The sequence below is a fragment of the Indicator indicator genome, chromosome 8, assembly GCF_027791375.1.
Source record: "Indicator indicator isolate 239-I01 chromosome 8, UM_Iind_1.1, whole genome shotgun sequence".
Lineage (NCBI taxonomy): Eukaryota > Metazoa > Chordata > Aves > Piciformes > Indicatoridae > Indicator > Indicator indicator.
The window spans coordinates 33,680,845-33,695,264 of record NC_072017.1 but is presented as its reverse complement, the minus strand read 5'-3'; the positions used below and the strand labels follow the sequence as shown (position 1 = coordinate 33,695,264).

Sequence of the window (14,420 nt, the reverse complement as noted above, 5' to 3'; positions counted from 1 at the left end):
TAGGAAAAAAACTTTCACAGCAAGAGTGGTCAGGGATTGGAATGTGCTGCCCAGGGATGTGGCTGAATCACGTGTGTTTAAAGGTGGTTTGGATGTGGTGCTTGGGGATATGGTTTAGGGGTGAAATCTTATAGAGTAGGGTTCTGGGTTGGACTTAGTGATCCTGAAAGTCTTTTCCAACCTGAATGTTTCTGTGATAAAAGATCAGCTTTTTGTGGTTTATTTGATTTTTAGTGAAAGCAAATACCTGAGAACTTTGACCACCAAATTCTGCAAATCACTTATTTCCATATGCTACAGTAAAACTGTGACAGTCACTTTCGTACTTATTTTGAATACATCTAATCAACATGGGCCTTTGTTTTGATAAGTTATTTTACTTGGGTATACTTCAGTATTACACTAGGATTAATTAAGGAAATTATTTCTAAAGTTTTTCCTTTAGAACCAACCATCTCCTTACTTACTAGATAATATTCTAAATTTACAATTTTATTCACAAACCCCAATTATTTTAGTTAAGAATTATCCATGGAAATATCAACCAGCTTTGAACCTTTTATATTAGCTTTCATCTTTTAAAAGTGCTCCATTGTTAAGACAACTGTAGGTGTAATTTACAGAAGTTAACTGAGGCTGATTTGGGCCGTGACAGGAATTTCTTATTTCGAATGCTATGGTAATAACATCCTCTAGTCCTTCACAGGAAAATGTAGGAAACAAATCAGAATTCAAGAGGGCGTTTCCGAGCCTCCACCTCTGGAGACATTCAAAACCCATCTGAATGTGTTCTTGTGTGATTTACTGTAAGCGATCCTGTTCCAGCAGGGGTGTTCGAACAGATTATCTCCCTAAGTCCCTTTCAACCCCTACCTTCTGTGAGTCTGCGAGAGCAGTGCCCCACAAGAAGACCGCTGCACTCAAGCATCCACCGCTGACACCTGTTCACCGTTATCCCAGATCTTCACCCGCACCAGCTTTTGCAGGAAGAATAGCGCTTTCCCCTGCTTGCCGGTGCTCCGGCCCCGCCATCCCGGTGGGTAATGAAGAAGAACAGGAGACAGTTCCTCAAGTAGCCCCTCCCCGCCTCCCGCCTCCCGTTCCCCTCCCCCTCCCCTTCACGGCAGCTCCACGCTGTGTGGGGGCGCAGCGCGCACGCGCCGGTGGCCGCCTGCGGGGAGGGGCGGGCAGTGTTGTCCCTGCGCCATGGCGAGCGGGGTGAGGCACCGCAGCACGCGCGGCCCTTCCGCGGGGTCCGTGGGGCGCGCCGAGGGGTCCGTGGGGCTGGAGGTGCTGAGGCAGGCGATCCCTGCTGTCCCTCGGACCGGGTGGCCGGGAGGTGGTGGGAGACATTTCGGAGCCAGGGCTTGTGGGCCCCTGTTGGTTGTTTTGCTGCCGCCTGAGCGCTGCGGTGGGAGCGCGCGGCGGTAGCAGAAATGGCGTGCGGCAGGAGTCGGCGCCCTCACTGATGGGCGTGCGGGCCCTGCCGTAAGTATCTGTCTGCAGGAGCCGGGACAAAACTACGTGCATGGCTGGTCCCCGCTGTGTCTTACAGTGCTCCCCCGTCCGCGCACGTTTTCTGAATCTGAAGGTTCCGTTTGTGTGCTTAGACCGCTTTTAAGTCATGGTGATGGAAGAACGAGCCGGAGACCTTGATCTTGCGTGGTTTCTTACGGGCTGGGGACAGATGTGACTTCATAAGCATGAAGAAGGGGCAAAAGGATGGCTCTAGGGCAGAGGGCTGGGAAGGTGATCGCTCCTCGGTGCATGTTGCGTTACCGCAGGGCAGTAAGAAGCTGTCAGCAGGGATGGGTGGGGAGAGGGTAATGGTCAAGGACAGTTCACCCTGTGCGTTTTCTCCCTGTGACTTGGGTGCAAGAAGAAAGAATGAGTGCATGTTTGGGAAGATGCCTCTGCAGCAAGCGTGATCCTTGAGGCTTGCTCTCCAGCACCTTGTCCAGACTTTTCAATACAGCTGGACTGTGATTGCTCTCAAAACCATTGTATGACAAGTTAGCTGCATCACTTTCAAAACATCAAGATAGTCCAAAGCTATCTAATACTGCTTTAGTTTCAGGGCATTTGTTCAGTGGCCCTGGGTCCGAGCAGGCTGGGTGGTCTCACTTTGCCTAGACGCTGAAGGTTGGTCCAGTCCAGCAGCAGTTTTAGAGCAGCTGCTGTTGCTGCTTAATTTCATCTTGAGTGCTGTGGCTGATCGAGTGTGTAGCAATAAGCAGCACAACAGTTGTGTTCTTGTGTTAATCTGTTAATAGAGAGTTAAATACTGGTTAAAGTTGTTTTTGTTTTTTTTTTTTTTTCCCAGTTGTTAGCTTTAGGATCTTAAGCAAAGCAACAGCAGAAGGCTTTGGATATTGAAAGGTCAGAAAATGGGCTTTTCAGATACCCACTGAGTATTCTAGGGGCGTTTGTAGCTCTATGAGCTGACTGCAATTTCAAAAGCCAGCTTCTTTAAAAGCTTCAGAATCAGAAGTCACTATTTCAAAATATGTGTAATGTTAGTTTTAGGAAGATTAGAATATAGCCCACAAGGAGACTTTTCTCCCCTCTTTAATCCTGTGCTTCATTAAGCTTGTGGAAATCAAAGTTGCATGACTGCACAGTCTCCTATGAGAGAACAAGTAACTTCATGATGGGAGGATGAGGGATGGATTGAAAACCTGTAAATGATTTATCAAATGACAGCTCCACTTGCACATTGTGTCTTGAATTTACATTTTCTTGCGAAATATTTGGTATGTTTAGAAATTATGACTGAATGCCTATACTGCCACTACAGTCAGTTTGTATGTTACATTCAGTGCATTTTTATAATCTTTAGCCTGGTAATAAAAGCCAAGGCAAGAGGTTCTGGGTTAAGGGTGTTTCTGCCCAATCTAGGACCCTGCTGGCTGTAGGAATGGGTGCCTGTTACCTGTTAGAAAGATTGAAGGCTTTTAGGGTCAGCAGTATTTATTTTAGCAAGTTTAAGCCAAGGTGAATGTCTGCAGTTACAGGTATGGCAATGGTGTTAGCTGGTTCTGGCCAAGTCCAATACTTTGAATGCAAAAAAAAAAAAATATTTTTTTTCTTGTATTGGTTTATAGTGCATGCTGTGAAATGCTCTATATCTCCAACTGTCATAGCAGTGGCGTAGACCTTGTTTGCATAGAAAAAAAAGTTTAATTTTTATAGTGTAACTGAATATAACCCAAATATAAACCAAAATTCATGGTTGCTATTCTGGAGCAGATTGCAAAAGGATGTCTTTGAAAGCAATCTAGTGTGTGACAGCATTCCTTGTCAGGTTTTATGTAGATTAGGTTTTGAATTTGATATCACAGCTCATCTGCGTGCCCTGCAGGCAGGTATGCCGTATCACCTTTGCTGGAACCTGTTGTGTCTGTCAGAAGACAAAATTCAGATTATTTGATGCCTTATCTGTTTATCCTGAAGGCCATGCTTTGTAAAACTGAACTTGAAGGCTACTCCAGATGCTTACCCTTGCAGCACCTGAAGCTGCTCTGGATTGTGTGGCTGTAATGTCAGCTGATTTCCTCAGTCAGCTGTGCAGATGTACCTGTTGATAGGATTGGGTTTACAGTTCCACAAATCCTGCTCTCTCCAGGCTCTGCACCATTTGCCTTGAAAAACTTTCTGGGATGTATAGGTGTGGTTCCAGTGCAGAATTTGTCATGCTGCTGAGAGCAGTGAATGAAGACTTAGTAACAGCAATGCATGCAGGCTCTGCCAGAATGTCAGTACATAGTAACCATACAGCAAAACCTCTCTTGTCCCTGTGCATCATCACTGGAGGGCTTCAGGCAAGAACACATATCTGCTTGCCAAAATCATACTCAGAAGCCATCCTGATAAGGAACAAGAAATTCCCTCTTGATGTGGGTCTCAGACCATTATGTGACGCAGTTTGCTGGCTGTTAACTTTGAACACTCTGTGCTGAAGGAACACATCTCAGATGAGCGCCTGTCTCTTGTTTTAAAACCATCATCTTTGTTTTGTAATCTTTCCCCTCCTGTTGCTCATTTCACTGCAGTATTTGACTATCTCCTAAGCACTCATGACTTTTATTATATCTGAAAGCAAATGTAGGGCAATTAAACCTCTGTGTTGAAATGATGAATTTCAGATCTGGGATTACTTCCAAAAGCCAGTAGTGTTTCTCTCATTTTCTCATTTGGCTGAACAAGAATTATTTTTAATGAACCATACAACAGATGTCCTCTTTTTTGTTGTTGTTGTCTTTTAGGTTATTAAATGCAAGGCTGCTGTTGCCTGGGAGGCAGGTAAACCCCTTTCTCTTGAGGAGGTGGAGGTTGCTCCACCAAAAGCTCATGAAGTTCGTATCAAGGTAATTAAATCAATTGTATAGCTGTATGCATTGTATTTTGGGAGACTTCAGTATTAAAGCTGAATAGTTTGTTTACTAGCAGTCTTCTTCTGAATGGACAGCATTAGTTCATTAGTATCTTAGCTGGCTTTACAAAGAAGAAAACTCTGGTATTTAGATCATCTGTTTATGAAGAGCACTGATTTCTACTGGTCTCACTTCAGTCTGGTCTAACTATCATGACTAGTCTTGGGGATCAGTTCCAGTCCTTAAACTTCCCTCAAAACATCTGAGCTAGGAATACCTTGGTCATGTTTGAAGGCCAGTAGCTTGTGACGTGCTGCAGCTGTGTAATGTGTGCTGGATTTGACTTCAGTCAGGCCACAAGTTACTGGCTGCTCAGCTGTGGTCTCTTGAATTCTCCATATCCAAGCTTCTGATTTGGTCAGGAATTTCCAGTAGCCTGTATCTGCCAAGAAGTGTACATCAAGATGAAATTTATCTCCTTGGTGCTGAAGCCTTAATTTACTCAGTACTGAGAATTCTGTGTGGTCTCTCTGATCATTTTACCTTTGAGAGACTAACTTATTTCAAATCTGAGATCCCAACCAACTTTGAGATAACCAAGAGGACTGATTTCTAGCTTCAGGAAACCAGATGTCATCTTCTACCCATCTCAGTGTCAGAATGGAGTTGATGGAAATAAGAAAATACGTACTATCATGATTTCACTTTTTCAAAGTAGTAAAATGAGCCTTGCTGGGATTGGAAAGAGTGTTGGCCATATCACAAACACTGCCAGGTTTGGCAAATTTGTCTTGTCGGTTTCAAATGTCTGACCAAAGGGAAATATTGAGATGTGTGCTACTATTCCGTTCTTCTGCATGCCTCAGATTTTATATTTCTTCACAGATAGTTGCCACTGCTGTCTGTCACACTGATGCCTATACTCTGAGTGGTGCTGATCCTGAAGGATGTTTCCCTGTGATCTTGGGCCATGAAGGAGCAGGAATTGTGGAGAGTGTTGGGGAAGGAGTTACAAATGTAAAGCCAGGTAAAAAAAATATTTTACACGTTTTCTGCCTTCCTTAAAAATGTTATTTCACTACATGGTTAACTGTCAAATGGGGCCACTGAAATGCTGTATTGCAGGAGTGGATATAATGCCTTACTCTGGGACGTCTGTGAGGTACAACAGTAATCTGTTCAGTGTGCTCTTGGTTTAATGCTTGAAGGAGACCAGCATACCAATTTCTCACTTGAAAATGGATCAGTAGAATTACATTGGTTGTTGCTTTTGGGTTTTTTTTGTTTGTTTGGTTGGTTTTTTTTTTAATGATAGTTGTTACCTATTGGCTTAATTAAAGGGCTTAAAAATATTTAATTATGTTGCTCACTGTTGCTTTGGGGTTGGTTTGTTTTACAGTGACATTTATTTGTTCTGGAATGATGAACTTCTAATTGGTTGTCTGCTCAGACATGAGAAAAGTGTTTTATCTATCACTCTCTATAAACAGTGCTGATTTACACCATAAACGGTTTTTCATACAAAGAAGCTCACATAAAAGCCATGAAAATTGGCTTCAGTAACATTAGTTCTTTTCCTAGTGCCTTTCTTGACTTGATAACAAGCCACAAAGTATTTTTTATTTTCTCTTAGGGGACACTGTTATCCCTCTATACATCCCCCAGTGCAGAGAGTGCAAGTTCTGTAAGAACCCTAAAACAAATCTGTGCCAGAAGATAAGGTCTGTATGGTTTTCTTTATAACACACAGGGTATTTGTTCAATGTATACTTGTTCCAGTTATCAAAAGTAATTAACAAGAGTTATCTTTACAGAATAAATCTTGAGATGCATCATTTAATGACTTGGAAAATACTTGGTTTATGGAGTCAGTTACAGACTACTTTTTAATTCTTCCTCCCTTTGCCTTTAAATAAGTCTATTTCTGTTTTCTTATATGTGTAGGTGTAAACTGCTAGCTTGTGTCCATAGTTTTGAAAACATAAATGCTCCAACCCCGTATTTAATTACTACTCAAGGGAAACACTTCAAGGAATTTAGCTCTTGGGAGTCAACACCAAAGCTCTCAAGCAGTACAAAATCACAGCAAGCTGTTTTTCCCTTGGCACCTGCTTCCTAGCTAAACTTCCAGCTCCCATTCTGAAAATAATTCTCCCAAACCCAAACTAAAATCCCAGTGACGTAACTGATAGCTGCTATTCAAGGGAAATGCACTGAAGGAGGTAAAGACAGGGTGGTGGTAACTGAGAACATCAGTATTAGATAAACTCAATTTCTTTCAGTATCTTCATGGAGGAATTACCAGCATGAAGTTTTAGGAGTTTAGCATCTGGTTTCTGTGAACTCCTGGGTTTACTGGAGTGATTGAAAAATAATGGTGCAAGGCAACAACTGCATCTCTGTGCTACTTAATGGATACTCTCTGGTGAGAGTATTTAGTGCTTAAGACTCTGAACTGAACTTTCCCATCTTTGTCTCAAGAATTACTCAAGGGAAAGGACTCATGCCTGATGGTACCAGCAGATTCACCTGCAAAGGAAAGCAGATTTACCACTTCATGGGAACTAGCACCTTCTCAGAGTATACTGTGGTGGCTGATATCTCAGTAGCCAAGATAGATGCTGCAGCACCACTCGATAAAGTGTGCCTGCTTGGTTGTGGAATCTCTACTGGCTACGGGGCTGCTGTTAACACTGCTAAGGTAACACTGTGTTTGCCTCTGAATTTTTCTCTGTTACTATCTGAGCCAAAGTACACAGATAACGTAGAGACAGATTTAGGATTGTTACTGTGCTGACCAAATTTCTGCTGCTTCTTCCACAACTGCTGAAGTTTAGCTAAAAAAATTCTAACTTCTTCATAAAAGCCAGATCAGGTTAGAACCTGATCTCCCTTTTAGAGGAAATCCAAATAGAAGATTCTGCATCCCTTCTGATACCAGTTATATATAAATTACTGTTCCAATTCATCTTAATCTTGCTGCAAATCATTCTGGTAGTTTGAAGCTCAGAATGAGACAGATGGCAGGTGAGTGTGCACAAGTCTGGGGCAGGTTATGGGAGTTAAGTCTTTGAACAAATTAAATGCTTACCACCTAAAGAGTTTTTGGCTTTAATTTCTGTATCGTTTCTCTTATCCAATGGATAAAAATCTCATAGCCATTTATCTTTTCTTCCACATTTCCTTCACTGCAGACTTCTTAAGCTGTTTCCCACTCATGTGGAAGGATGAGTTTTCTGTGTTGCTCATGGCTCTTTTCTTATTCCTAGGTGGAGCCTGGCTCTGCATGTGCTGTCTTTGGTTTAGGAGGAGTTGGGCTGGCTGTTATTATGGGCTGTAAAATAGCAGGAGCATCCAGGATCATTGGCGTTGACATTAACAAGGATAAGTATGCCAAAGCCAAAGAGTTTGGAGCTACTGAGTGCATTAGCCCTGAAGACTTCAAGAAGCCCATACAGGAGGTGCTGGTTGAGATGACTGATGGTGGTGTAGACTACTCATTTGAGTGCATTGGTAATGTTGGAGTCATGGTGAGTGTTTGCATAGCAGGAGTACTTAGAGGGAGGGGATATGTAGCTGCCACTTAGTTGTTTAGCTAAATAGCACAACAAGCTGCTTTCTTATTACAGAAAGCATACCATACTAATTTATTTTTAAAATAGTAATGATAATTGCTGTGACCAAAAAGGTCAATTTATATCTAATCTTTATTATGTAATGAAAGTAGATGCTACTTCTTAGGTTGAAAATGGCACTTACAACTTACAGACTTTTTCCTGTAATGGGAGTTCTTTGAAATACTTTTCATATGCTGACTGTTGAAAAATTAAAAAAAAAAAAAAGCATTGTACAATGAACAGTCAAATCTCAAGGACCACTCAGTACTTCCCTAATTCCTCAAATGATGAAATCAACCTTTGGAAAGGCAGAAGGATTACTGAATGTAAGGCTAGATTTCCAAGATTTAAATCAGTAACATGGTCTATACTGTCTCTGATTACATTTTATCTCAGCTTCCCAGTGGGAGTTCAGAGTGACTTCTCAAGAAGTCAGATGAGCTATAAAAGGAATATTTTACAGTCAATGGACAAGTATGTATTTTTTAGTGTATTTATTGTTCCCTAAACACTAACATGGTAGGTGGGGGAAAGGCAGTGCAACCTGTGCCTGTCTAGGCAGGCTAAACATTAGCAATAAATGGTCTGCTTTGTTCTGTCCATCTCTGAAGAGGGCTGCCTTGGAGGCCTGCCACAAAGGCTGGGGAGTCAGCGTCATAGTTGGAGTAGCTGCTGCTGGGCAGGAGATTTCTACACGGCCATTCCAGCTGGTAACTGGGCGGACATGGAAAGGAACTGCATTTGGAGGTAACTCTCTTTTGGTATGGAGAGAACAATAATTTACTGCAGGTGAAAGCTGGCAAGGACATACCAGCTTGCTTTTGCTTGTACAAGGAATGTACTACTGACAAACTATTCATAAATGCTGTGTTGACTTTTAAGATAGAAGATACTCCCACAGACAGGCTACAAATAGACACAGTATGATAGCTCACACGTTTTGGAAGAGTACACAACTATATGCTGAAGGAATGGTATGGAAGGATTGCTTTGTCACCAAGTGAGGGTTTGGTTCAGTGAAAGGACCTAGTCTTTGGGGAGATCAGAACTCACATAAATGTTTGTGTTGCTTAATTACACATTGGGGGGCTAACATGGGAACATGCTATGAAGAGCTTTCAAATAAAACGGAAGTGCTCAATGCACATTTTCTGCTGGCAGACCCAAATCACACTGAGGCTTTTACAGCTACAGGTAACTTGGGAATTCAGTAATTGCTGAATTTCACCAAAGTACCCAAACTTCACATCGCTATTACACTGCTCTTTTTCCACACAATACAAAACTGAGGTTATAAAGATAGATAGAGGGGCTCAAAGAGATGTATTGTGCATACTTTCCTAAATGAGGGCTGCTGTTATGTTGAATGCTGAAAGGCCTAGTGCAACATCAGTGCATGCATGTGTTTGGATAGTGTGTCCTGTTGCATTCCTTACTGCTGGCCCAGAGCAGGAGGAAACAAATATGCCACTGCTTTCAGTTCCATTTCCTGTTTATCACACAAGTGCCTGTGTAAGGGTTGCATTTTTTTTCGTTTGCCTTCCAAGGTGGGTGGAAAAGGGAAAACCAAATGCATGCTCTCTGTGTTTCAGGCTGGAAGAGCGTAGACAGTGTTCCGAAACTGGTGACTGACTACATGTCCAAAAAGATCAAAGTTGATGAATTTGTGACTCACACCCTGCCCTTTAACAGAATTAATGAGGCTTTTGAGCTGATGCATACAGGAAAGAGGTAATGTTCATAATACTGAAAGATCTGTAGAAGAGATTTCTTGGTAAGGCACTGCCAAAATACAGTGGTTCTCTGCCCACTGTTATGTTTTAAACAGTGAGGATAAAGGCTGACATATACCACACATGTTCATTCAGAGATCAATAACCTTTCTCTGAGCTTCTAGGCATGTGCCATAACACAGGCAAGAGTAAAAAGCCTCTAAAAAGGCATTTTTAAGTTCAAAGTGTTTCCCAGTGTATAAGGAAACACAGAAGTAGGTAAAGCTGATCAAGGGCCCAAGTCAGTCTCAGGCTTCCAACATTGCTAAAACATTCTTCCTCAAAGAGAGACTGAAAGGGAGTTTACAGAACAAGATTTATACCAGTGCCTCTTAAAAGTAGAAATCAGCTTACTTAGCAGACTAGGTCATATACGGTTTAAGAACATTTTTTGGATGAAGTGAAGAATCAGCAGGTAGACAAGAAGAAAAACTAAGAGCCATATTCTGGTAGTAAAGTACATCTTTTCCTGTGTATTTCCACTGATGCAGGCAACTGTTTATCCATACTTGGGTTCATTTGCAGATGGATAGTTACCAGCATTATCTCAAGAAAACAGCACAGTCTTTGATCATAATCCATACTGATGCATAGAACTTTCTAAAAAATATTAGTGGCTTTATCTCCTGCATGCCTGTTTTGGATAAGTCAGTTAACAGTAACTGCAGTTGTACTTTTTACAATTGGAAACACTGCAAATACAGCAGTTGATCCTCCTTCCCAGTTACAAACTTCTGTATCATTTCAGTGGTTTATTCCTGCATGAACATATCCTATGAAAGTAATAATGTAAGTTCTGGAAAATTCTCCAAGCAGTCAAAAGATTGAATATTGTACATATTAATGCTCCTGATCAGTATTATTGGCTGACTACTAAGAACTTGCCATGCAATTTGAAAAAGCTTCCGCTTTGAGTGTATCTTATTGGGGAAGAAACTGAAACAACCAAGCATTACTAACCTTTATTAAATGGGTATAGGTGTAACTTAGTTCTTACAAGAGATGGAAGTTAAGTTACAACTATGTTTCAGTAATGAAAGGAAGAGGTGAGAGTCAAGAGAAAATGGACTTATTGGTAACTTCTTTTGGTTTTGTTTTGTTTTTTTTCTTTCTCATTTTAAGCATTCGAACTGTCCTAAAGCTTTAGAGTCACATGCAGACCCTTCCAGTTGGCCAGCAACATGGAAACTGTCCTCTTACAATGGAATTTCTGATAGAAGGTAGAATCAAGCAAATGAAAACTCACTGGGACTAAGAAGATGATGGATTTAGGGTGAACATTCTGAATACTGCATAACAAAAAATTCAGTAACCACTGAATAGTGTTACATACTTAGCACTGTTTGTGGAACTTCTATTTCTGTACTTGTTCTTCAATTCAATAGTGCCTAACTCAATCTACTTAATAAAAGCTTATTTCTAAATAGTGGTGGAATTATTGAGCATTAACACTGTGACAATGACTGCTCTGTCTTACTGTTTTCCTCTAGTGACTTTATACAATATGTGTGTACATGACGAGGAAGAGCATTCTTCAGAGTCAACAGCAGTTTGCTAAGCAGTGCTGAGTTGAGAAGCAACACTGATGTGCTCTAACTGTACTGAGAGAATGGCAAAAACTCCCAACAGCTGTCAAGTTCCTGAGGTTATTCTAGGACTACAAAGGATGTACCATCCAGCTCTACCTTGAAGCCAACTATAGAGCACGGAGTGTTGTTGGATGTATGACCCCAGTGTCCAGGTGTACTCACATTCACTCGGGAAGTCTATGCTCTGCCTTACTTGTTCTTTGACAGTAGCTAGAGGCAGGCCTGTTGTGAAGAGGACAGCAGACTATTCCAGTCACTTGCCCTAGTGGTGCCATCCAAGACTTCAGTAGCACAGGTTTGCTGTTTCCTTAAACTCACAGGCAGTTGAAGCAGCCTTTGCAACCAACACTGCAAAAATCAACAGCATGGGCTTGTTACCTATTTAGTCAGAAATGGGATCATCCCACTGAGTGAGGAACTCTACTATTAGAGCAAGAGTCTGCTCTTCAGGGTTGTAGGGGAATAACAATAAAGAGCATTTTGTGATGAAGTCACAGTATCACAGTATATCAGAGGTTGGAAGGGACCTCAAGAGATCATCAGGTCCAACGCCTAGGATAGTCTGCACAGGAATGCATCCAGGTGGGTTTTGAAAGTCTCTAGAGAAGGAGACTCCACAACCCCCTTGGGGAGCCTGTTCCAGGGCTCTGTCACCCTCACTGTAAAGAAGTTTCTCCTCATGTTGAAGTGAAATCTTCTATGTTCTAGTTTAAACCCATTGTTCCTTGTCCTATCACTGTGTCTTCAGGGTTTTGTGGGATTTTTTGTTTGTCGGGGAGTGAGGCCTTTCCCAAGTCTTAATTTTGGAGATGGAGGGTTCTGTCTTAACTATATAGTTGGAAATTATCTGACTGGATGAAGTTTATTTGAAGTAAAACTTAGAAGCAATGCCACAGGTCAAGAAGAACACAAACAGCAGAAAATAAACTCCAGAGCAGAGGCAGAAAGGCTACTCAGTTAAAGTTACCTGTATAAAAAGTCAGTGCTTTCCAATGAACCAAGGACACTGATTAAGAAAGAAACGTCATCTTTTAAGGGAGCCTGGTCAAAACTACCATTATGGAGGACTCTGAATGCAAACAGGAATGTCAGTAGAAGAAATTCCTCCTTGCCACTAACACCTACCTTAACTCATGACATCGCTGTACACCTGGGATTCCTACTATTTTGCCATTTATAATTGGGAAGGTATCCCTAGAGCATTCTGAAAATAGCTGAGAGCTGCATTTCTAGCTTCACTTCAGACAGAGCAAACTGAGCAAACAAAAAGAGTGACTGTGAATGTCGTAAGAATTCCATTTTGAGCATCTGGAAGAAATACAAAATTAATTTTTACCAGGAAAGTGAGTGCTCCAACACAGCAGTGAAGTGATTTTCAGTTCCTTGTAGCTCCAGAAACACTAACTGAACACTTTCACTTGCTGTCCACCTGTTACAGTGAGAGTGTAACTACAAGATAAACATTAATTAGTTCAACATCTAACCAAAACTTCCCTCTCACTGGATCTGGCAGTTGTTTCTCTAGGTTGCACAGACTAGATCAAGCCACTCACATTGTCGCATAACAGAATTACTTTAGAGAATCTGCTCCTTGTGGAAAGCCAGTTTGTAATACTAGGGAACTCAGGTCAAAGACAGCTTCTCCCCAGCTGGAAGAATTGATATCCTAGACATTATGTAGCAGTTTTCAGACTGCTCTGTCCTGCAGAGCCTTTGAATGGATCAGGTTTGACGCAGTGTCTGTGAAGCTGCTCAGCTAACAAAGGGACTTCTAGGCACAAGAGCTTGTACACCATTCTTGGTAATCAAGGTAAGTGTGTGGAACTGTACCCTCTTGACAACACCAAGGACTTAACAGACAAAAAGATTCCACCAAATGACTGTACATGAACTGTGTATGTACTCTACTGGCTGTCATCCAAAAGATGCAGTTGTCCCCTCATGCTACTACTTCTATTGAACATTAGCTATCAAATCTCTCCTTAAGGATTCATGTCAATTTGAAGAAACAGCATGAAAAGTTTCCACACTCTTACATGATACTAAAGGGAAAGTAAGGGATTGTTTCAGGACGGTGTTTTTGGCAAAAGTGTATACAGTTTCTACAAGTTTGGGTTTTTAAGCAGATAGCAACCTTTTTTAAGAGTCAAAAATAGATGAATTCCCAAATCCAGTCAGCACAAGTCTCATATTGTCATGTTCAAGCAAAGTTTACAGCTAGATAGGTGAGAAACAGGCTTTCACAGTATTTTTATTAAATAAGTTTGGTTTTCCAGGCTGATGTGCTATCTCACGTTGAAAGAACTGGTGCAGATCCTGACTAAGGTTTTCACTGGTTTAAAAATACTGTTGAACTTAGTATAAACAGTTTTCATGCTGTGATTTCAGTTTATAGGCAGAAGTGCATAGCATCATTAATCACCCATATTAAAAGCATGCAGTGTTAAATTTGGTTGTATTGCTGCAGTGGCAAAGAGGTATTCAAGTGGCACATGTGCAGGTTTAAGGATGATTTTGGTTTTTTTAACTGGCTGCATGCATCTACATTGGCTTGCACTAGTGCAAGCAAACCGGAATATAATTGAGAGAAGCCTATGTTTGGGTTTGGATCACAAAAGGAAAGGGAAAAAAAAAAGTTATTTCTGTTAAAAGCAGCTGCAACTTTTATTTTGTAGACCAAAAATGAAGCCCTCTCCCCAATCATACACACACATAGAGAAAAGGCAAGACCGCTGTAACCATTCAAGTGAATGATATGGTGGGCAAACCTCCAGGACAGTCATCTCCTCAATACATTACATCTCATTCAGCATGGGCAGTTCCACTCCAGGACTACAGTCTGGTTTGTTAAAATCTACACACACACACACACACACACACACACACACGTACATGTGCGCACACACGCTTCTCTATGCTCACTTCAGGTCACTTGACTGCATAATTAAAAATAATAATAAAGGTAATGAAAACTTTGCAATGATACTCTTTTGAGCAACAGAGGTCTGAGGCACTCAGGGCACAGAAGACATTTGCTGGCAAATTTGGTATTTAGTAATACGTGAGTTC

The 14,420-nt window shown here is 41.4% G+C and overlaps 1 protein-coding gene across 1 annotated transcript; it reads left to right on the top strand.

Annotated features, from left to right (window-relative positions):
* The first annotated feature begins 1,190 nt into the window (after window positions 1–1,190).
* LOC128968697 (alcohol dehydrogenase class-3) lies at window positions 1,191–11,166 on the top strand. The gene is made up of 9 exons (XM_054383267.1): window positions 1,191–1,218; window positions 4,266–4,367; window positions 5,259–5,400; window positions 6,007–6,094; window positions 6,855–7,074; window positions 7,643–7,903; window positions 8,602–8,737; window positions 9,583–9,721; window positions 10,885–11,166. The coding sequence occupies exons 1-9, from the start codon at window positions 1,207–1,209 to the stop codon at window positions 10,907–10,909; spliced, it is 1,125 nt and encodes a 374-aa protein (XP_054239242.1). The 5' UTR covers window positions 1,191–1,206; the 3' UTR covers window positions 10,910–11,166.
* The last annotated feature ends 3,254 nt before the right edge of the window (window positions 11,167–14,420 follow it).

What these genes read in the sequence shown, in the direction of transcription:
- LOC128968697 (XM_054383267.1), top strand. An exon ending in CTCATGAAGTTCGTATCAAG is followed by an intron (nt 4,368 to 5,258) that starts GTAATTAAATCA and finishes ATTTCTTCACAG; the next exon opens with ATAGTTGCCACTGCTGTCTG. An exon ending in AATCTGTGCCAGAAGATAAG is followed by an intron (nt 6,095 to 6,854) that starts GTCTGTATGGTT and finishes CTTTGTCTCAAG; the next exon opens with AATTACTCAAGGGAAAGGAC.